Source organism: Ochotona princeps, chromosome 5 (genome assembly GCF_030435755.1).
Source record: "Ochotona princeps isolate mOchPri1 chromosome 5, mOchPri1.hap1, whole genome shotgun sequence".
In the NCBI taxonomy this organism is placed as follows: domain Eukaryota; kingdom Metazoa; phylum Chordata; class Mammalia; order Lagomorpha; family Ochotonidae; genus Ochotona; species Ochotona princeps.
This window is the reverse complement of record NC_080836.1, coordinates 93,965,554-93,989,589: the sequence shown is the minus strand read 5'-3', so window position 1 is coordinate 93,989,589 and position 24,036 is coordinate 93,965,554. Positions and strand designations below refer to the sequence as shown.

Genomic DNA, 24,036 nt, shown 5'->3' with positions numbered 1-24,036 from the left:
ACAGGAAAAATTTCCTGTTCTCGTAAAATGTCAATCTTACGGTCTTAGTATTTTGAACACAAAAGTGATCTGCTTTTAATAGCTGGCTGAAAAATGTTTTAATCTTTTTGTAACTATTTGAGATACAGTCAAGCCTGTGTGTGTGTGTTTGTGTGTGTGTGTTCATATAAGAGAGAAACAGGAAGAGAGAGTTCTTCTTAGCTCACAGCAGAAGAGGGGTAGGGGCAAGACTGAGGTTAAGATTTGGTTTGCTTTGTGGTCTCACAGCTCGGAACTGTGTCCAGGTCTCCCATGTGGGTGACAGGAACTCAGGCAACCGAACCTGTTATTGCTGCCTCCCAGGGTCAGACTAACAGAAATATAGAATCTGGAGCCAGAGGTGGGTATCAAGGGATATTCAGTTGCTTTGTAATATACTGAAAGGAAGCAATAATTCACTAAACAATATGAAACCATTTTTCTGAAATTCATGGTAGGCTGTATCTTGTAAATATAATTCTTTAAAACATTTCAACACTCTGTAATGTTTGTAATCATTTGTGAAGGTTGATGTAAGGATTGTTTAGAATATAAAGATATTTGCACATATGTAGGTTGCTAGTGATATCCCTTTCTTGGTGTCTGATAATCCTGAACTGTCTCCATGCTTTCTTGTTTTCAAAATTTATTTTATTTTTATTGGAAAGTCAGATATACACAGAGGAAGATCCACTGATTCACTCCCCCAGTGGCTGTAATGGAGGGAGCTGAGCCAGATCTGAAGCCAGAAGCCAGGAGCCTCTTCCAGGTCTCCCACGCTGGTGCAGGGTCCCAAGGCTTTGGGCCATCCGCAACTGCCTTCCCAGGCCACAAACAGAGAGCTGGATGGGAAGGGGGGTTGCCGGGATTAGAACCGAGGCCCATATAGGATCCTGGCGCGTGCAAGGCGAGGACTTCAGCCACTAAGCTGCTGTGCTGCACTCATCTCCTGCTTTCTTTAGATGGGTCTCCTTCTACCTTCCATCCTATTTATATTTTATATGAGCAATTGTTCTATTTTTCCTTCCTTCAGTGTCCAAATGCTTTGGGAACATGTCAGCATCATGGTCTTTTATCCTAATTGCTTGGGTTTAATATTTAGGATGACTTACAGAAAAATGAGCAGATTGTGGTTTGAGTGTTCGCTTTCTTCCTTGCATCCCTTTTGTGTTATAATTTCTACCTGGGAAAGATTTACTGACCTAAATGATAATCCTTCTCAAAAAAAAGATAAACACACTTTTAAGTCATCAGTGTAAGTCAGTTCACTTGAAAGGGACAAGGAATTCACCTGCAAGCACTTTTGGCATCTTGCCCTTTCCCATGAATTCAAGCTAAAGACCAAGAATACCTAGACTGCGAAAGCATTCCCCAGTCTCCCAGCACCCCGAGGGTGGGGCCCGGACTGACTTGCCCTGCGATAAGGAGAATCTAGGGAACAGTCTAAGAGGAGATCACATGGAAGCCAGAAAATTGTCCCGGTGCTTTGAGGCAGTGTTATCCTCCCCATCCTTTTCTTTGGTGTCATTCGTGCTGTGGAAATTTCATAGGTGAATGCCAACATGTTGCTAGGTCATCCTTGTCCAGTTGGCAGGGTGCAAGTTCTCGCCAATACTGTATGTGTCTGCTAGCAATCTCAATACTTCCTTGAGATAAGGTTGAGTTTAAGATGCATTCAACATGTTTTCAACATAGCCCCCCTCCCAGCTTGCTGACTTATAACTCATTTAGAGGGAGGTGGTTAACTTGCACTATTTTATCTATCTATCTATCTATCTATCTATCTATCTATCTATCTATCTATCTATCTATTTGCTAATAGCAGGATCATCAGTGGTATCCCATGTGTGGCCTGCTGGTCTTTGTTACGATCCCTCAGACTGACTCTGTTCCACAGCAAAAACAGGCAGTGCGAATTCCCCATAAATTTCATCTGGTCTAGACTAGGGCTCTTTAGGGAACTCCTGGAGAAGTTTTATTTTGTTCTTCTTAGACATAGCAAAGTAGGAATAGTCAAGCATAGACATGTTGGCAGATAGTTATATAAAATCATTAATCTGCTATATGCATTACCAAAACCAGATGTTCAACCTGATCACTGACCATATATATGAATAAATCACTTTTTTATTATGTGTACTCCGAATCTTAAAATTCTCTTTCAAAAATCTCTCAATACAATAGACTTAGAAAGAAAATCTTTAAGGAACCCTTGATCAAAACCCTGGCAACGAATCATAGTGCATTGATGATAACATTGGGGATTTCAGTCTTTTAAGGCTGTTTCTGCTCCCCCCCTTCCCCCTTCTCCCCCTCTCCCCCCTCCACCTTCTTCTGTCTCTTTTTCTGACTTGTCTCTGCTCTGTTGTTCCTCTTCTTGTTTTTCTTCCTTTTTCTCTTCCTCTCCTTCTCCTCCTCCTCCTTCTGTTTTACTCAATCTTCAGGCCCCATTAACAGAAAAAGAAGAGATTCACTGAGCAGTTATTACTCCAGTCATCTCTGCTGCATAAATCATGATTCCTGACAACGATGGCTATTAAGTCCTCTGGATAACAATGACTAGCAATGCTGCTGCAGCTAATCAAATAAGTAACACGTGTTTCTTTTGATCTGGCCTTGGCATCAGAACATATTTCATTCTTTCTCCAGTCCTTCCTTGAAGCCTTCAGTTCACACATAAATGGATGAAACTGAAAAAGCGTAGGGTTTATGTAAAGTTAATGGGAGAACCACTGCTATGTTCATTTAGAATTTTAAATCGGTCGAAGATGGTTTTTGTTTGGTCAGCATTTACAGTACCCGCAATGTGATATCTTTCCTGTCGACAGTCATAAGTCAGCATTATTTCATGTTTTTCTCCATAGAGCAGGCTTCCTGGGTGCACCCTCCTGTTTGGTTCCTGTGATGTGCAAGGCTTACCTGTTCTCCTGAAGGTTACCCTGCCAGCCTGCAGACTCCTCTGCCTGAGAGCATCACTGCGGGTGGGAGAGCTGGCAGTGATGTACTTCCTTCTGTTCCCCTGGGCTTCAGATTTGCATTTGCTCGGCTCTTACTATGTGCTCAAGATGTAGTCACCCTCATTATTACTATGATTTTGTAAAGGCTTAATAAATGTGTGCTAAAACACGAATGGCCCAGTGAATGAATAAATGCACAGAGCTGGTAATGGGTAGAACTTTTATATAGTGATGCTAATCCACGTAGACTCACATACGAAATTCAGATGGGCTAGTGTGAGGCCTGGGAGAAGAAAAGAACAGCTGCTTCCTTTATTTCGGGCTCTGACCTGTTATTTGTAATCAGGGGATTTGTAATGAGCCGTTCCTCTTCATATACCCCCGATATCAAAGGTTGAATTAAACAATTGCAACTCGTAAGCAAGCCTGATCCTCTGAAATGCCATGGGTAATCAAGTTTGGTATTAATCGTGCTGGTTTGCCTGTCTGCCTGTGATTTATGTGCTGTCAGTGGTGAGGATTGATAGTTTATATGACAGCAGATATTTTCAATCGTTCAGAAGTATTTTGTGATAACTTCAGTAATTTTGAATTTAAATGTAAACCAGGGTTTTTTTTTTAATGATTAATCATGTTGTGCAGCTCATTTAGAACTATTTCATTTTCTTGAGCTTTCTTCACATATAGTTATGTGGCTTTGAGCATCCTTTTCTTTCCTGTTACACACCTCAACATATAGATTGACTGGTAAGTTTATAGCATTTTTTGTTGCCTTCAAGCAGTATCATTATGGCTAGCAGTTAAGTTCTGCTCATGGTAATAAAAATAAAAATGTCTTCAGTTGGTTTATAAATTTGCAAACAGATAAAGTTAATATCTTTTTAACCTCCAAGTTTTCCAAAGAAAGCCATAATCATTGTTAGGTGAAATTTGAGTATGAAACACCACAAATTTGTAAAGCTTTAGGGATTAGAACACCTTCATAAGTTAATTGTTTTTCAAGGCAATATTGAAATCCGTTATTCGTTTTTCTACTGTAGCAAGAGTTCATGAACTAAGTGGGAGAAGTGGAATAGGAAAAGTTTAAAGTAGTTAAACAATTTGTTCAAATTTATGCATCCAGTAGGACACAGCACTAACAAGTCAATTCAGATCTCATTCCAATGCTAGAACCTGAGAAGGAAGATTGAAAAGACTGGCATGAAAAGGTTTGCATCCTGGTTGAATTCAAACCAAGACCGTTTACAGCCTAAATGCTCTTATTTGGTCAACTGTTCTCCCAAGCCAGAATATAGATGTTCTTACCATGTAGTGACACAGGGAGCAGTGTTGCCTTTCAGAATTCTTGCACATTTCTCCGTCCCTGCTTATCCTTGACCCAGATGAGGTTGGGAGTGAATGCATATCCACAAACTGAAGGACATCATTTTCTGTATGGGCCGTGAATGCAAAGTATCTTGTTACTTCATCCACTGTTACAAATCTCAATGGTTCAGAAACCAGAATTCAGCGTCATCTGCTTATTTCATAGAGGAGGACAGCTCAAAATCAGGATCCCTAGCCAAGAACTCGAAGACAAAATACATTATGATGTGTCACTACACAAATTTTAAGTGGCTCAAGAGATATCCCTTAAATAGGATAGGAATATCCCTCAAGGCAGGCTATATAATTTAGTCAAGAAAAGACATTTAAAAGCCATTTACTTTAAGAGTACTGAGTGAAATCATGTTTTTTAGTAAATGGTGGAAGTCTCTTTTGCAGCACGGATAAAATCATGAAGTGCTGTTTATTAAACTGTGTCATTTCAGCACTCATTGTGCAGTGATTTGATCACTATATACTCAAAAAGGAAATGTGGGCAAGTCATTCATCTTGACAATGAACACAGTATTTTAACAAGTCTGTGTAAAGTGGAAGTGAAGTATGATTTATTGGGACTGGTGCTGTGGTCTGTGTATTAAGCTACCACCTACAGTGCTAGCATCCCAAATAAACACCAATTTATATGGCTCCACTTCCACTCCAGTTCCCTCCTAATGCTCCCGGGAAGGCAACTGGTGATGGCTCAAGTACTTGGAGCCCTTTTATCCTTGTGGGGGACCAAGAGGTAATTTCAGGCTCTTTGTTTTTGTGGGGATAAGCGATAGCTATTCGGTCACTTGGGGGATTGAATTAATCGATGAAAAATCACTCTCTTTCTAACTTTCAAATAAGTAATAAATTTTTAACAAAATCATAATTTGTTTTGGTGCAAGATTTTCTTAAATTCATGCACTTTTCATGATATTCACTTCCCTATGTTTGACTAGGTTAGTAATCAGCAAATTATGACCCTGAGTCCCACTCCAGCTGCCCACAAGACTTTGTATGATATGAGAGCTAAGAATATTTCTTATAAACATTTGTGAATTAAGTGCTTTGTAGGGAACGTGTTCTTTGAACTCCAATTAGGTAAAACTTATCTCCCCAATTCTCTTCCATAAACCTGTATTTTTTAACAAGTGCATAATTATTACTATACAATTTTGAGTTTTACTGCTAAAAATGATTTGTGAAATTTGTTCTTTATCTTATTACCTAAATGCCTTTGTGCCATCCTTACTCCTCTCTTGGCCTGCAAAACCTAAGTTATTTGTTATCTGCCTCTTAGAAATCTTTATAGAGGCCTGGATTGCATTAGTCTCTAAGCTTTCCCTTCAGCTTTCCAGGTGTAAATTATTCTCAACATCAAGGTTGTAAAAATGCATTATGGTGTGCAGATGATTTGGGCAAAAGGAATATACCAAGGCTTGGCCATATTTTGCTAGATGTGAGTGTAATAGATTCAGGTAGACTCAATAACAAACCTTCACCTGTCTTTACAGTTGTCTTTTTTCACCTGATCTATTTGAAAATAAGGAGAGATCTCTAGCACATTCAATCATATCACATTGCTTGAGTTAGAAGACCAAACCTTAGGTAAATCCTTAATCTCTTTGCCTCAGTGTCTCCATTTGTACTGCAGGGAACCTGTTGGTTGATGTTCACAGCTTCCTCAGAGATGACTGCTGGCTTGTACATGTTCACAAAAACTTCAGATACTTTTCCTATTATTTATTCTTACATTATTAATAAAATAAATTGTCTAGCACATGAGCAATTAATCAAAGATAAAATCTAGTGATAATCATTATATAGCTTTAAAACTGTATTTATTTATTTGACAAAGTTACAGAGAGAGAGAGACAGGCAGAGTCAGATCCATCTTCTACCCAGTAGTTCACTCCCTGAATGAGTACAATAGCCAGAACTTGTCCAGGCTGAGCTCTGGAGTCCAGTAGTCCATCAGAGCGTCCCACATGGGTGGCAGATTCCCAAATAATTGGACAATCTTACGCTGTTTGCCCAGGCATGTTACCAGAGATGTGAATTGGAAGTGGAACTGCTTGACCTGAACCCATGCTCATAGGGGATGTGAATGTAGCAATTGACCCCATGTACCACAACACTGAGCCCCATGAACAGCTTTGCTTTTTCTAAAATAGACTCCTCAGCAAGATACATATGGTAGGTTTCCTATAAACGAGAGGCAGCATACCTGCAGAATCCTTTTGGAAATATGTGCCTAAAATCAAGTCCATATGATAAAATTGGAGAGCTATTCTTGAGCCCAGCATTCCTTGGGGACCAGTTTGCATAAAAACTTGAAATTCCCCTAGAGCATCAATGTTGGAATTTCAGTTTGACCTTCAGGAGACTCCATATTAAAATGCTAATTTGTCACCTGGGAAGGTAATTTTTAACCCTCCATTAATGTCTATTTGTTAGTACTTTAGCCCAAATTAGATCTTTCAAATTAGCCAGATGCCTGAGAACAGAGTTTTGAGAAATCTATCATTCTTCGAGGCAAGAGTAGCTTTTGAACAAAGGTTTTGGGTGAGTCTTTCTGCTTCATGCTTCATACATGCAGTGCTCTGCCTTTGCAAGGCTGCACGGGACTATACAGAGACACACAGGCACGCACATTCCCACAGCATTGTACTCCGGCCTCTACTGCAGCATTGCCTCATAGAAATAAGGGAAGTGAAGCAAGGGGATTGAGTAGAGATACATTGAACTTGGGACCACCCCATATCCATACTCTCCATTTATTCCTAAATCATGTAGTTTTGAAAGTCACCCCTAACCCTGGAAAGCCACAAATTTTTACATTAACATGACCCCTGAAGTTAAATGGTTGACATCACCGTAAGCCAGTTACTTAAAACCCTTAGTTTCTCCGTCTGTAAAATAGGAATGATGATAACAGAGGATTACTAAGAATTCTAAGAAGTAATGCATGTAAACAGAATAAATTCTCCCTTATTTCTGCATGTTTGTTGTTGTGTTAGGCATAAATACGGCCACTAACTAAAGAAAAAGGGAACTGTGAGAATAATCAGATACTTTTTAGTACACGAAATTCATTTAATCGGATTTTATGTCTTCATGTACACACTTCTATACACAAAAATTTTTAAAAAATTTGCATTATCTTCAAAAACATTTTTGTTTTTACACAGAAGTAATTACAACTAAATGAAAATAAACAATTAACATTTGCACAGGAATTTTATCTCATTTATTTATTTTTGCTATTGTCACTATATGTGAAAGGAAGAGAGACAGACCAAGAGGGCTCCTCCATCTGCTGGTTCGCTGCTCCAAATGAGTTCAGCAGCTGGACTGGGCCAACCCAACCCAGAGACCAACAACTCAATCCAGGTCTCCCGCCTAAGTGAGCGGCTACTTCGCAGGCTGCAGAATAGCATGGAGTGCTGGATCAGAAGCAGATGAGTCGGAAATCAAAATAGGCACTTTTATATGGGTTGTTGGCATCTAAAGCAGAGTCTTAATTGTTAAACCAAACTCCTGCCCCAGGAATGCTTTGGTAAAACGCAGTGTTGTTATGGTAGTAAGTGAACCAATGAAAGAAGTTACTGTCTTTCTTTCCACTGCCCTCCTTCTCTGTTGTTTACTTAAAGGTGGCAAGAGCCAATGAAGAAGGAAAGGTTTAAATACGAAGTTTGTGTTGCCCATGTGACCTAACTTTTTCACAATGGCATGATCAGCAGGCCAAATAAAGAGCCGTTCATATCTTATCCCATCTATTGTAGCTTCACTGCGAAAAGAGGAGAGAGATGTTTGTTGAGCGTGCACTTTGGACTGGCACATGCAGTTCTTAGTATTCAAAAGTAAAGTGTAACAGAGAATGTAAAAGAGGATTGTCTAAAAGAGAATGATGGAGAGAATCCTGTGTTGATGATTATGCCACGTGCATCTTCCACAGAGGTGTTGTTTAGAACGAAACATTTAGTGAGAAATTTCAAGTGCGGGTAAGTGGCGAATAAATGCAGGATGTACTTACACATCCATGCACTGAAGGCTGGGAGTCTGTGAACCACACTGAGCAAAGAAATGTACCGAACCATCAATTTAGTAGGTCATTTTGAATGTCGGCAGCAAAATGGCTCTGTGAGTGAAAAGCCACTACTGCTGTATTTTGAGAAAGCCTTTCTAAGAATCCTGAAATATTAATAACATGGTCTTAATGTAGTTCAAGACAAAAGAATGTGTTAAGGGTAGTAAGGGTTGCTGAGAATAGCACAATGACGATTTTGTATTTTCTGCTTGTGTTTGTAAAAGCAAGAGGAAAAGAGGGCAGAATGAGCATGTTTAAAGAACAGCAGCCTTCAATTTTCAAAATTGATATTAAACTCTCTTTCCCATACAAATTCATGTACATTAATTCTTGCTAACATATCAGTACCTATTTCGAGAAAAAAAAGGAAAGAAACACACTTGCAAATTCATTTTTAAGTTTACATAATGTGAGGGGACTTCAGAAAGTTAATAAAAATTTACATTTTTTTATTCCATTTTTCAGTGCACCCTTTGAGGCCTCCTCTAATACACCCACAAAGATTTCTAAACGTTTAACAAGTTGGGAGAAACATCTTTCAGTTTGATTTCTATGACCTCAGAGTTTAGTTTTTTAAGTGGACATAAGTATTCTTACCAGATTTGAGAAAATAACATTGCTCTTTTTTTCTTTACAAGCAGTTTAAGTGTGCATTCTTCACATTGCAGTGATTCATCATTCACCCATTTTTGTTGCCTTTGTTTGAATTGCCTTGAATTTTTAGATTTTGAAAGTTGATGAAATTTAGGTGTGCAGGTAGCAGTCAGAAATATGTATTTTCTGGAAAAAAACAAAAAGAAGAAAGTCATTTGTACCTTCTTGGCAGCAACTCCAGCTGTCCCAAGTGGCCTGTTCTGACTTCAGCTGCCTGAGCGACAGACAGGACGCGTGGGTTTGCAGCTGTGTGCAGGGACTCATTGCGTTTGATGTGGGAAGGACAGGCTTGACCCTTTGTGCTTCTTCCTGCCAGAGCCGGGGTTTCTGATTTTGATCGAAACCCTAGGGCCATCTTAAGCATGACCAAAAGGCACCTTGCACGTTGAACCTTATCTAATTATGCAGTATGTATAAGCGTGATGCACATAAATCTCAGCCATTGGAGCGACTTGTTTTTCTAAGATGCTCTGGTCCAGTGAGAGACGAAAGCAAATAAGGGAGAGATTGATCTCTGAGCACTTTTATTGTCGGTGCTCCACACATCATAAAGTTTTGTCTCGTTAAAGGGAATTCCATAAACAACTTAGTTAATAGGAGTGAGGTAACCGTGTGCCTTTCTGAGCTCTTGCTAAATTCCCTTTCCTCTGGCCATTGTAAGAGCAGATTAAGAAAATGCCAACAGGATATGCCTGAGCAGGGAACACGTTTCAAGTGGAAGCCATGTGGATGCTTGAAGGACAAGGAGCAGTAGAGTCACTGTGCCCATATCTTTTGGTTATCAGGACAGTGGAAAACATCTGATGGATCTTTCTCCCAGCTGGTGATTTTGGTAGTATATAGCAACTAGTATGGATATGATAAATGGACAGAATTAAAAGTAAACTATGCTGCAAACAGTGTGGGCAACTGGCATTTCCTTTCTAACCTCTGGTGCCATGCAGTACTCATATTTGCAAAGGCCTTGACTCTGTGGGTTTAATTATGATATTGTTAGTGTATTTTTTATTTCAGATTGAGAAAGATTTGGGAGGTAATCATGAGGGATATTGGGGAAGGAAAAAAGAAAGGAAAGTAAAAGTGTATTAATTACCTTTTATTATGAGGTTGCATGGAATTATTGAGTTTTTCCACATGGGTAAAGGTGGGACTAAGTGTCAATATGGTGTTTATGAAGATGAGGTCATGGAAAGCATATCAGGAACATAAAGAAGTAAATGATCCATGTTCTGTATTCCAGCCTCTTGGGGAGGTATGAGCATTGCAGGGAGGAATGCTGAGAAAGTAGGAAGACATGAAAAAATGGAGGTTTTATTAACTTGAAAATATACCCCCAAATAATTATTTACACATCTAAAAATATTAGAATCTTATATTTCAGAATTTATGGTGAGTAGTTTTTAAATTACTTTCCCTGAAATTGTGACCCAAACCTTACAAAATTCATCACATTTATTGGTCTTTCAATTTGATTCTCTCTGTAACTGTGATTAGGAAATAATGACCAATGAGCTTTGTTGTTGTTGTTGTTGTTGGTAGCACTTGGACACACATCCAGCTGGTTGTTTAAAGACCATGCTTTCAGATTCCGTAGCATATGTCCAAGAGGCTTTGGCTGCAAGACCCTTGGGATTGAGAGCTGATTGCCAACACTCACCAGATGCATGCGCTTGCCCTGGTAATTAAATATTCAGAGTCGTAATTACTCACATGTCACAGAAAGATATTAGTATTTCTAATGAAAAGTCCTGCTCATAAGGGCTCAATCACATGATATATAGGAATGGTAACCTGCAGGTAAAAAGGCATTCTGCAAACTGCAGGTGTGATTCTGAGAAAATCCCTTTGCTGGTTCCTTTATCATATGCTCAGGAATGTTCATGATCCTTAGTGAGTGACTTTGATCAGCTGATGTTTGGGGTTGCTGACCTGTATTGCTGGCCAGAGGAATCACTAATGACTGGCAAAATTCTCCCCTTATTTGAAAGAAGGAGATTGCTTCACATTTTGCTTTGCTGCATTGGCAGTGTTTTATATTTGCTTGTTCTTTTCTTCTTCCCTGTAGCTTGCAAAATTGGATATTACAAGGCTCTCTCCACGGATGCCACCTGTGCCAAGTGCCCACCCCACAGCTACTCTGTCTGGGAAGGTGCCACTTCATGCACCTGCGATCGAGGCTTTTTCCGAGCTGACAACGATGCTGCCTCTATGCCCTGCACCCGTAAGTTGTGTGCCTGTCTGCTGTTTCTGTGATGCTGACGTCTTTTATTGCCACCTAGCACTTGTACTATCAGGTCTTCTCTAAGGACACTCATGTTGGGGCAGAGGATTTGAGTAGAGGCCAAAATAAATCACACATGTGTCCTTTCTGAGTCACAGAAAAAGGGAGTGCATATTTTAAAAAGGGCCTATGCTTTTAGTTGCCTTCAAGATGCGCAGCTGCCAACAGACTACTTTGTGCAGTCGGGATGGAGCCTTCAGGGTTGTCTGACAGTGTAATTAGAGCTGAGATTGAAATTTATAAATGATTTTAGCATTACATCGAAGACTCAGAGACACTTGACAGATGCAGGAGGAGCCGCAGAGGGCAGGGTTTGGGGATGTGGTTTCAGTGTGTAAAGACAGAGCTCAGTGTGCACTGAGATCATGGCTTGTGTTGTCATTACACACCTTCCTTCTTTCCTCATAGTTTTGTGTTCATAACACTTAGGCCTGGAACCTAATAAATGTTTGTTTAATGCTAGACACTTAACAAATGCTGGGTTAATGAATGGATGGGGCCAGCAACTGTGGTATGCAGTGAGTAGAGAAATCTTTTTTCATACTTTATATGGACAATGTTCCAGGTATTCCTGTCTGTTTCATGTATCATCTGGGTTTCACAACCTTACAGGGACCATGACCTTGACCAGGACAAGGAGCATGGGCAGTGGCATTTTACCTATGTGTTTCCTTTGGATGAAGCCTGAGTTTAGAATGACAAAGCCTATTGTTCAGTGCCTACACCTTCCAATGGGGCTTCTCAGCCCTCTCTTCAGTGGTTGAGGGACTGGCTGGTGTTTTAGGACTAGTTGCCTCATCTGTAGAATGGAGTAAAGGAAGAAGTTGAGACTTCCTTATCTAAAATGCAAGGGAACACAAGTGTTTTGTATTTGATTTTTTCCCCTCATTCTGGAATATCTTCATGCGCATTATACAGTATGTGGGGATGGAATCCAACTCTAAATACAAGATTCCAGTGTGTTTCATACATACTTAACATATAGAGTCTGAAGGCAATTTCATGCAGTATGTTTAGTGTATTTGTTTTGACTACAACCTGTCATGTGAGTTTGAGTATGTGATTTTCCACTTGTGGCACCAAGTCAGTTCTGCATTTTAAAGCGTTTAGAGCATAATTTGGATGTGAAGTTCAAGATTAGAGAACTTGTACGTCCCCCATGACTGTTGGTCTTCAGTAACTTTGCATCATTTTAATGCTATGTAACAAGGCACAAAATGAATGCTACTTGATATTATGTGTTTTTTTTTCTATCATTGTTGCTTTGCTTCCTAAATAATGTAAACTTCATTTAAGCCATCGTGGAGCCAATATATCACAGATAATAAGTTTTTTATTTCTGGATTTAAGTATCTGAAGCTCCTGTGAGGCAATTCTGTAGCACAATAAAGCGCCCCCTTACAAAACAGAATGGAGTGATACTGGAGTTCTGGCCTAAATTTCTTTTACAATAAGAGACAATAGTAATAATAACAAAAATAATGATTTTGTAATTACACTCAGGTAGTTAAACAGTAAACATTATCACGTGGTTCTTGCTTTCATGAATCTATAGTTTGCAGAGCAGCACAACCTGCAGATTCGTTGTAGTTTCTGTTTACTGAGAGAAAGGCTCTCCTTTGCGTTCTAGGTAATGAATACCCTTTCAGAGTTAAGGTACTAAGACCAGTAACACAATGGTTATTGGTAACACAGTGGATTAAGTTAGTATTTGGGATGCCATATCCCATATCAGAATGGCTGTTCCTATTCCAGCACCTCTGCTTTGAATGCATTCTGGGAGGTGGCAGATGAAGGCGCAAGTGCTTGGGCCCCTGCCATCCACATGCAAACTGCGGGTGGAGCTCTCAGTGCTCTTGGTTCAGTGTGACACGCATGACCCAGCCCTGGTTATTGTGAGATTTGGGTGTGAACCAGTAGAAGGAAGATCTCTCTCTCTTTTCTTATTGCAGTGCCCCTTAGTTAGGTAAAGACAGTAAAGATTGAAAAAATAGTTGAACCAGTCTTTGGAATAAGTGTAAATATATCAACATTTCTTTGCTTGCTTCTGTTTTTTTTTCCCCCTTCATAGACAAAGTATTTTCTCTAGTCATTTTTTTTTTGACATGCTCGACTTTGAACCTTTATCTGTCTCAGTCTAAATATCTTACAGTATGTTGTATTTTGTTTCAATAGTTCAAGCAAACTCCACCTTCTACTAATTACCAACAACTCCATAGTTAGACATTTAGGACACAGTCACACACACACTGGGAAATTATTTGTTCTGATTTTAGGAATTGCTATTTGCAGCTTGTGATTCACTCCTACTTCATACAAAGTGCAGAATTTCATCTGGTTGACGACTGTTACGAACGTCATGCAAGTCATTTTTGATGACAGTGGGCCTGGCTCTTTGTTTGAGCACTTTTCTGCCTCATGATTCTGATTTGTCATCTAGCATTTTAGAGGACCATGTATCATTCACAGAGTCCCTTAACTTTGCTTCTTGCAAATTTTGGGACTCTCTAACAATTTTTGTATACCTGCACTGACGGTGCATTTGCCATATATTAATATGATGTGGTAGTTGGGCCCTTGAAATTTTGTCCTTTTGTAGAAATAAATTATTAACTTCATCCCGAGAATGCAAATAAATGAAAGAAAATATTAATTTAAATGTATTGACAAACCAAAAAGTTTAAAAAGTAATTTTTATATTCTTCTGCATTTGATCTCAGCAAGGTTGTGAGAAGAACATTGGCAGCTCTTTGCATCATTGATAAAAAGGCCCATGAAAATAGCAATGAAAGAAAGAGATCTATTTTCTTCTGCCATTAGAAGTCTTCTCCTATACTTCACTGCTTCAAGGTCTTGTACATTACTCTAGAGGTTACTACAACCCACTGACTTGGCACACAATGCTTCAGTTAAGCAGAGGACTGATGGCAATACCACAGCTATGCTGGTCAGACTACTTTGTGCCTAACCACTAACCAGACTTGTGAGGTTGTGAGGGTGTTTAACCTCTCCAAGATGGTTTTCCTGGTGTGAAAAATGACCTTCTCACTGTCTTCCGATGGAATTGTTTTAAGAGTTCTATATCTATATCTATATCTATATCTATATCTATATCTATATCTATATCTATCAATAGATAGAACTGTATACTTGCAAGGATCTGGCACTTTGCAGGGAATTAACACACATTGCTGTCTTCCTCTTTTTGCTCAAGCTTGTCATTGCCAATGCATTTCATTGTCCATCTAACAATTAATCTCTTAATGGTCTCATTGCACCCCAACGTCTCGAAAGATTCTACTTACGTGTCTATAGAAGCTAAATATCCCTTATTCAAAATGAAATATTTAAAAATGCAGTGTGAGCTATGTTGAGGGTGGCACCTAAATCACTCATGCTTTTTGTATGTCTTGTGCATAGGATATGCAGGTAATTTTATACGTTTTAAAACTGCATGAAGCAAAGTTTCATCATGTGAAATTTGATACTTGTGTCATATTGGCTGTGCTGAAACATTGTGGATTCTGGAGAATTTCAGATTTCATATTTTCAAATTAAGGATGCTCAATCTGCATTTTCCAAAGTTGGCCCATTAATTTTATTGTACAGTCTATGTTGAGCTGAACTCTCCAAGGAGTTGGATTTTGAAGTTTTCTCTCTTCTCTTGGTCTACATGTTTCAACATAAATATTAACTACTAAATTTAGGACATTTTTAAAAGATTTATTTATTTTTAATGGAAAGTCAGATATGCAGAGTAGGAGAGAGAGAGACAAGAACTTCCATCTGCTGATTCACCTCTCTGGTGGCTGCAATGGCTGGGGCTGAGCTCGATCTGAAGCCAGGAGACAGGAGCCAGGAGCCTCTTCTGGGTTTCCCACACAGGTGCAGGGTCCCAAGGGTTTGGGCAATCCTTGACTGCTTTCCCAGGCCCCAAGCAGGGAGCTGGACAGGAAACGGGGCTGCCAGGATTAGAACCGGCACCCATGTGGGATTCTGGCACATGTAAGGTGAGGGCTTTAACTGTATGCTACTGTGCCAGGTCCAGGACATGTTTTGAGATAGGTCAACCCAACTTTGTTATTAGAGTTTAACAAGTTGGGGAGCAGAATTCAAATCCACATCTTAGCCTCTGGATTTCTCCCTTGCTGCTCAGGTAAAGGAACCGCACCTGTTGCAGTAACTGTTAGGCATATGTGGCTATTTAAGTTTAAAGTCATTGACATTAAATTTAAAATTCAGTTTCTTATCGTAGTTCAAGAGCTCCCTAGCCACATATGGCTAATGATGACTCTACTAGACACTACACCTATAGAATGTTTCTATCATCAAAGAAAACGTTATTGAACCCTGCTGAGCTAGACATTACAATAGAAGAGACAATGGGAGTCTCAAAGAACGTCTTGTACACATAACCCATAGATTGCTCTTTCCCTTTGCAACTGCCCCTCCCCCCTTATCAGCTTCTCCTGACAAGGCATGAGGATGGAAAGGAACATAAACATCAGGGATCCTTTCAAACTGATTCCAGCTTCTAATCAGTTCTTACCACTTGGTTAAGCCAGGTGACAAACCCAATTCCCTTGTGCTGACAGCCATGATAATCAGGCACCTTCTTTGTTCATTATGCTGTCTTTTAACCCCAGCATTCTTATGCAGCCCTGCATTTAGTGATCGCTCACTGTGACGGCACACTAATGAAGAAATAAAACACACTATCTGAGACCCATTCTTCTAGCCAAAGAGAGCCTCTGCTCCACTGGGTTGTAAAATCAGGTTTTCGTTCACTTGGAGAACGATTAGGCCAGGTGAATGTAAGTAGCCTGGGCTAATTTAGAAGGAGATGCCTGGGAAGTGTATACCATCCACAAGGCTGGTGAACCTAAGAGAATTTATAGTAATTAAACTTTAACTATGGGAAAACTTTGATGGAATCTTGGTCAGGTTAGCATAAATGATTGCCATGAAAAATACTGAGCTATTTCAATGGAAGAATCCTCTGAAGGTTCCCAAGAAAATAATCACTACCTGTTTAGCACAGGGTGTTTTGGAACAGTGTTTCTTAAACACTAATGTGCACAGAAGTTACATTGAAATCACCTGTGGGTTAATTAGTAGGGTAGAGGTCATGCTTGAGAACCTGCATTTCTAAGGTGATGCTGAAATTGTTGATCTGTAAACCGTCTTCAGGGCAGCAAGGATTTAGATTTCCTGTGCAATAGATTACAGGAGACTGGGGGTCCTCTCTTATGGATTGTTCCTTGCAGGAATGTTCTGGTCAGGGGAGACTTCTTCCAAAAGTATTCCAACAATTCTGAACATTTTCCCATTGTAGAAATCGGGTGCTTTGCCTCCTGCATAGAGAAAATGAAACTTGCTTTGACATCACATAACCAAATGTACACATGATAGAATATTTTTATTGCTTGGTTCTTTTCTTCCCCATTTATCCCAATAAGTGTTTAGGTCAGCTACCCTGTGCAAGAACGCTAACAGCGTTTTCTGACAACTTTGCCAGTAGGAACCACACCATTGTTTTTATACACACAAGGATGCCCTTTAAGCTGATAAAGGAATTTCTACTTTGCAAACCGTTTCTCAGCATGAATTTTGATGTGATCTTATTAGTGAAATTAGTACCCTTTAATTCTACAGGTAACCACTGTCCTCCTTCCATCTCTTGTTATGTCTCCCTCTCCCTTCAGTTTGTAACATAGTCCCTCAATCAGCAGTGTTGGCCATCTTCCCTGCATGCCTCTGCTGCAAGAAATTTGGTTGCTCCGGTGATTCAGTCGCTTGTTTGGCAATTAGAGTCACAAATGCCTTTTCCAGACAGAAGACAGGACAGGTCAATCAACCATCTCAGCTGTATGTTGGCAGCGAAACACTGGGAAAATGGAGACTCTGCGATGGAATATGTCAAGCAGTGGATTCTTCAAAGACTTCATAGTGCTTGGAGTGGCAAGATTGGCAGCGATTCATAACTAGTGAACTATCTAAACCACTTGAGCAAGAACCTCGGAGCATGCCCTACATTCGGGACCTGGGGAGGGTGGGAAATTGGGTGGGCCCTCTCCCTAAATATCCCCCTTTAAACATGAAGGAAACAATATGGAAATAATAGTCTTACCCACTTTCCTATTTAACAAACAAAGACAGGAAGAGCATCAAAGAAAGAATGAAAATAAAATAAAAATGATTAAAAAAAATAAATGCCTTTTCCGACCCTATTGGGAGACTAAGTCAATGTTATATTTAAGGTAATGTTCCAGCTCTTATTTTGTTTCAAAAAATGGCAGAAAAGATGCATGATAAAGGTTATCAATTGGCTTTACATAGCTAGAAAAAAAGTTGCTTTTTTTTTCTTTTTTTTTAATTTCACCGCCTTTCCCTTTCATCACCTTTAACAGATTTAACAGAGTGCAGTTCTCTAGTTTTCAATTGGAAATCTGCCCCTGCGCTTTGGGGTGCTCTGTGCTTAACTTGTTTGATGAAACTTATTAGAGTCCTGTGATTGGGAACACTCTGTCAATGAAAGATTATTATTTGAGATTGCAGACTAGAAGGGCCTTCACCATGCTGTCTGCCTGTAAACGGCCTTGAATAATTCAGTCAGCTGTGCTAAACAAACACAGAGTGATTGATTGATACTTACATGCGGTCTAAAATATTCTGAAATTGCAGCTTTTAAGACAATTTATACTGGAAGAGCTTAGAGCTAATGAGGCCAAATTTACCAGGATCTATGACGAAAGGTCTCAATTTGAGAATGCTGTTTGTAGGTTTAACTTATCAAGAAATTGAAATAGCCAGGCTCCAAACAGCGAACATCACCTATTTTGTCTTTTACGTTTGCCTTTTCTAATTGAATTTAGTGCTCCACTGTATTTCCTCCAGAAAGTGTATTGTTTTAAAATTACCATTTCGCTTCTGTTACTCAGAGTCCTCGTTCCTAATGCCTTCTGACAGTTATCAACATAATGAGCCATAATGAAATGATGAGCAATCTTCAGTGGAAACCCAATGTCGATCCCACTGGTGCTGTGTGACGGTGTTGTTCAAATTTGAATGCAAATTAAAATAACATTGTCCTTACTTGTTCCCAAGGTCAGGAGAAGAGAGGGAATCTTACACTTCTTTATTATTATTTTTTAATCTAATTGCTTTAATTTAAATATCTCACATTCATTTTCAAGTAACCTCTTGAAGGTTTCTCTGATTTTTAGTTTAATTCTCTACTCCAAAGATTTACATGCTTAAGTGTCTGGCTAAGGGAGTTGCACAGGGTTGTCTAAACTCAGACTTTAATGTATAAATCATAGAATAAAAGGCAGACTTCAGTTTCAAATAAACTACATTTTTCACCATCCCAAACCATTTTTTTGGGGGCTGTAGAGCCTCAAGTATCTAATCTTATAATGATAAGAGAGAGCTTTATTCTGTAGACTAGGTCAATATGAGTTAAGTTTAGTAAAATACTTGCTAGTAAAAGTGTTAGAAAAAAAGGCTAAAGATGACCAAAATGCCATTAATGAAATTTTGCACCAAGTATATTGATTGGTTTCTAATCCTTGTATTGTCCTTGCAAGCAGTCATTCTTATGAACATATTTTTATGAAAACTCTTAAACCCAGGATTTCCAGGAGAAATGTTTTTTCATGTTCCCTATCAATTTTGCAATGCAGTAGTGAAGTTTCTCACTGCATTCCATTTGTCATAGGATAAAAACAGAAATTGAGATACACAATCCCTATTGCCAGATTATATGGTTGATTTTTATTTCAGAACATATGGTCCCACTGCCTGTTAGTTGATAAGCCAGCGAATGTGACTATCCATGGACAGTACAAACCCATCAAAGCAACCAAGGACAGCTGTTGATTCAGATGCAGTCTCCAAGCTTGACTAGCTTAACTATTTCTTTTTTTTTTTTTTTTTTAATTTTTTATTATTATTGGAAAGCCGGATATACAGAGAGGAAGATCTTCCATCCGATGTTTCACTCCCCAAGTGAGCCGCAACAGGCCAGTGCGCGCTGATCCAAAGCCGGGAACCAGGAACCTCTTCCAGGTCTCCCATGCGGGTGAAGGGTCCCAATGCATTGGGCCGTCCTCGACTGCTTTCCCAGGCCACAAGCAGGGAGCTGGATGGGAAGTGGAGCTGCCGGGATTAGAACCGGCGCCCATATGGGATCCCGGGGCGTTCAAGGCGAGGACTTTAGCCGCTAGGCCACGCCGCCGGGCCCAACTATTTCTTTAGTTTGATCTTAGTTGTTCAAGATCTGGTATTAGCTAGTGAGTAAACTACACCCTTGCTTCTTCTTTTTGGATCACTTTTCAGTGTTTTAACCAGTGGGCAAAGAAATACCTCTTAGACATGCGTGGTTTTTGTTTGTCATTAGGGATGCAGGAGAGAAGATCACCAGTTTTGTTTGCTGGAAGGTACTAGTTGGACTCCACGTTGAACACTTACAATTTGCCTGGCAAAACTTTTAAAGACTGATAATATTTCACAAAAATCAGCTATCAAATTCTAGAAATTTTAAAATACATTGTTTTACCTTTCTGCCTCCCCCCTTCATTCCACTTTTCAGGTTATTGACATAAACAGTCTATTGTGGAGTCAGCTGTTTGAAGAACACTAATACATGCTCCTGTACAAGGCTTGAATTACCTGCTCATGCTGCTTGGCCAGGTTATTATGATTTTTCCATCACCATGAATAATTAAAGGTGGCCTGTCTTCAGACAAATCTTGACATTTCTCGATGGCATTTTTGTCACTATTCCTGGAAGTCATGCACTGGTTACTCACAGCCTGCTTCTATGAAGCAGAGTCAATTATACAGTTTTCTGAGATCCCCCGGGGTGACAACCGGGTATCTTCTTTGCAATCAGCATTTTGATTTTCCTTTCATAGTTGACTCTTGCTCCACATACTATCAACACCCTTCAGAAATGAGCTGGGGGAAGAGTCCCGTTGCACAGGTAGAAATGCTCCACTCTTGCCCTGCTGTGATCTTCCACCCAGGAACAGCATCTTTAGTAGAAACTGCTAACTGCTGTTCTGCATGGAAGGGAGGCAGCAGGCACAAAGGGTGCCCGGCTAAGACAAGGGTAGCGTTCAAGGATTAATAGTAAAAAGGCATCTTCATCTTGAAGGACAAGGAAGATAAGAGCAATGCATCTTCGAGGTGAATTGAGAAAATAATGATGAAATACCAGCTTTGCTGCAAAATAAGAATCCATAGCTATGTTATCTTATATTTAAAAATTATTCATCTGTGAAAGGAGATGGAATTATTTAGCTCTGGAGAGAGGGCTTTTGCATATTACTGATTGTACTAATTAGAACAGGTTGTGTAACTTAGTTTTTGGTCATCAGATTGGTATGGGTAATAAATATTTTCTGCCAGATTTTCTTATGGTGAATAAATAAGATACAAAAAAGTGCTTTGCATGAAATATAAATGTGCAGAATAGTAAATTCTAAAATGAAGTGCCCAGTCATGTTTTACGTAGTCTTTAGCAATGCTGCTTTCCTCTGTTTAAGTGAGAATTTCTTTTATGAAGTACTTCAGCTGTAACTAGGTATCTCAATATAAAGAAATCAGTTCTCTTGTTAGCCTTGCAAAGACTTCTGGGGAAACGGCAATAACAGAAAATTAGCAAAGGCAAAATCTTAGGAAGAGCTTCTATGGGAAGACAAGGAATTTTCATGATAGCATCAAGTGATTGATGCCTCCAAAAGATTCAGACTTTCTTTCGGTTTTTAATTTTTCTTGTTTTAAAAAAATGGACAGTTCAGTTTTGGCTGCATTCATTGTTAAAACGCATGAACTGCCATGATAAAAGGTTATGCACTGTGCATTTATCTCTGAGGAAGTGTCCCCAAACGGCAGCCTTTATGTAAACTAACCCATAGCAGCAAGAGGCGGGAGAAAGCAATTAATGGTGGCAACATATACAACTGTCAGGAGGGAAGCGTGAGCTTTGTTTCAGAGTCAGAACGTACACATCCCAACTGTTTACTCTGCCTTATAACCTGTCTTTCAGCTAGAGTGAGATTAACAACAAAGACTTATCAGAAGGGTGAAAGGGTTTTACAGCTAACTCCACTGAAGTATCATTGACAGTCCAAACGTTGTACATGATTAATGAAGCTGTATGAAATGAAGCTCAAGACCCAAGGTGCTTCCTCCTGGCAAGATGTGTCTTACTACACTGGTTGCCGTGGCATTTTAGTGAGGTGACAGTAATGCTTAAAGAAATTGATCGTTCAAGAGTTATGTTTCTGCACATGCTCTTGGGGATCTTGCCTTCCACATCCAAAATTAATTTCATGGCTCAGTCATTGAATTTTAAAATGGTAATTAAAAGTCAGTTAAGTATTCAAAGGCTGCCATGGCACTGGAAGCAACTCTATCCTGAGTCCAGTTACTTCGTCTTCTCTGACCTGTCTCCTTGCCTTGGTGGCAGACTTGAGAAGTTTCTCTTTAGTTTGGGGTGGGATGGCCTTTTCACCTGCTTTTTCTTTTTTCATTTTTCTATTTGGCTCATGAGTTTTTGTGGTTGGTACAAGTGCTCTGTCACTAGCGTTTCTGATGAGAGAGTCAGATAGGACTCAAGAATCATCATCCATTCTTACAGCTATCTTGCAGGTGTTTATTGTGTAAGGGGAATCCAAGTAATGAACAGATAAAGGAACAAATTGAAGAAGTAGCTGAAGATGATGCAGTGGGGCTGGACACAGGATAACGTCAGTGTGTGGGGAGCAGTCAGCAAGGAGAAGCTGAGGCCTCAGGGATCAGGAGTATGAGTAAATGTCTGAGGTTAGGATTCTAGGCAAAGCTCCAAAGAATTTTAGTTGTACGCTTTAAGTTTTTGCTGAGTTTTAAACCTGTCCCTCTCCCACTGCGGTCTTGGGATCTGGTAGCACTTTAATTTTAGTTGTTACAAAAACTTGAATTTTCAAATTTCTATGGAACTTTCTACCATGTGTTCATAGCCATGTAACCCTTAGTAGAGCTCATGTCTGACCGACCCACTTCTAAATGCAATTATCCTAGCAAGTTTCTGTCTTCTGCTAAATTTCCAGTTACTTTTCATGAGAGTGAAGTGCATTTTTCTGACTTGGAGGCAAGGGTGGACTGATGGAGTACAAAAGATACAGACAGGCTGGTCTGGACTTTCCACAAAATAGTTCATACCAGTCTGATCATTAAAGAGACATTTATGACTTTGAGTTTGGTGTTCGTTGATGATGTTTGAATGATCTGGTTAAGGCTCACACAGATTTCATGTGATTATATAAATATTCTGTTACCGTAAATGGCTACCATAAACCATCAAATGTGTTCTCTAAAATACTAAGGAATTAAAGCTTTATCTAATATATTGGAGAAAGAGTTAAGATGTGCAGAGTTACTGGAAGCTTTGTTGATTAGAATACTGTACTCCTTAGATGTTACATTCACTGGCTTCCTCTAGATGGCCTTCAGTTAATTTCATAATTGTTTCAGGAAGATCAGGCTTCATTTTATGACGTAATATGGCATGTTATAATGTTTATGATATCATATGGTATTTTTGCATGAGCTATCAGTTGGCTACAGTTTTTTTGGATCTTCATGCTGTCAAGACCCTGTCAAGACCCTGTCGACAGATTTCAGAACAACACCCTACTAGAAAATATTAATTACCCCCTGGGGCGCCTTTCACCAGTACCTACTGGGTGATGCAGAAAGCATTTCACACCAGGGAGAAGAATGGATGGTCATTAAATTTGTCCAGAACAGCTAGAAGTGCAGTGCCCATTTCTTTCAGAACAGTGAGAAACTCAAGAAATAGACCTTACTATTTCACATATTTTATTCCTTCCTTAGACATTGAAATTACGTGTAATTGGGCTTTAGACACTAGGGGTATAACCTGAGTTTTGTAAATGGTTGTAAACTAATCAAGGACTCCTGGACTAAGCTTTCAATAGGAACAGGGTATGCTGGAAGTCTCTAGAATTTTGTGCAAAATTATGAGGATCTCAGAATGTATATTCCTTGGGAAAAGGTATATTGTGTTCATCAAAATCTGTATAGCAGTAGTTTGGAAGCTATGTCTTGAAGGCCAATTTCAATTATTACCTATTTGTAAAGAACGTTTTCTTGGACTGTAGCCATATCCATTTATTTAGGGATTGTTTGTGGCTGCTTTGCAAGAAAAATGACAGAGCTGTCCTTTCTAGGACCCATATGGCCCATTAAGCCTAAAATATGTACTGTCTTGCCAGATAGTAAAACTTCTTACACAAAAGAAAGGTATAACAGCACTACTCTAAAAATTCATAAACTAAGTGTTACTGTATTTCATTTGTTTCAGGTAGTAAAACTATTATTTGTGCAAGTAAATATTACTAAAAATGTGAGCCAGGTGTGAAAATGTTAAAATAATTTTAAGAGGCTATCTCCCTTTTCAGGATATGCAAAGAGAAAATATTTGGGGCTTCTATGTGATTTTCACAGGAACTTACAAGTACAGTTGACAAAATGTAAAGGAAGGACATTTATTTGTGCTTAAAGGTATTTAAATGTTTCATTAATTTATGAAAGTCTTACCTCTGATGATGAAAATAAAATTATAGGGAAAAAGATTGGGGAAATACTGAAACGAATTTTCTTCAGAGATAATT

At 39.3% G+C, this 24,036-nt stretch overlaps 1 protein-coding gene across 2 annotated transcripts in view; it reads left to right on the top strand.

Annotated features, from left to right (window-relative positions):
• Positions 1–24,036, top strand: part of EPHA4 (EPH receptor A4) — a 154,774-nt gene that overhangs the window by 55,931 nt on the left and 74,807 nt on the right. For both annotated transcript variants that reach the window (XM_058665065.1, XM_004576783.3), the window contains exon 4: positions 11,138–11,293. In XM_058665065.1, the coding sequence (XP_058521048.1) occupies positions 11,138–11,293 (156 nt within the window). The remainder of the gene's footprint in view (positions 1–11,137; positions 11,294–24,036) is intronic.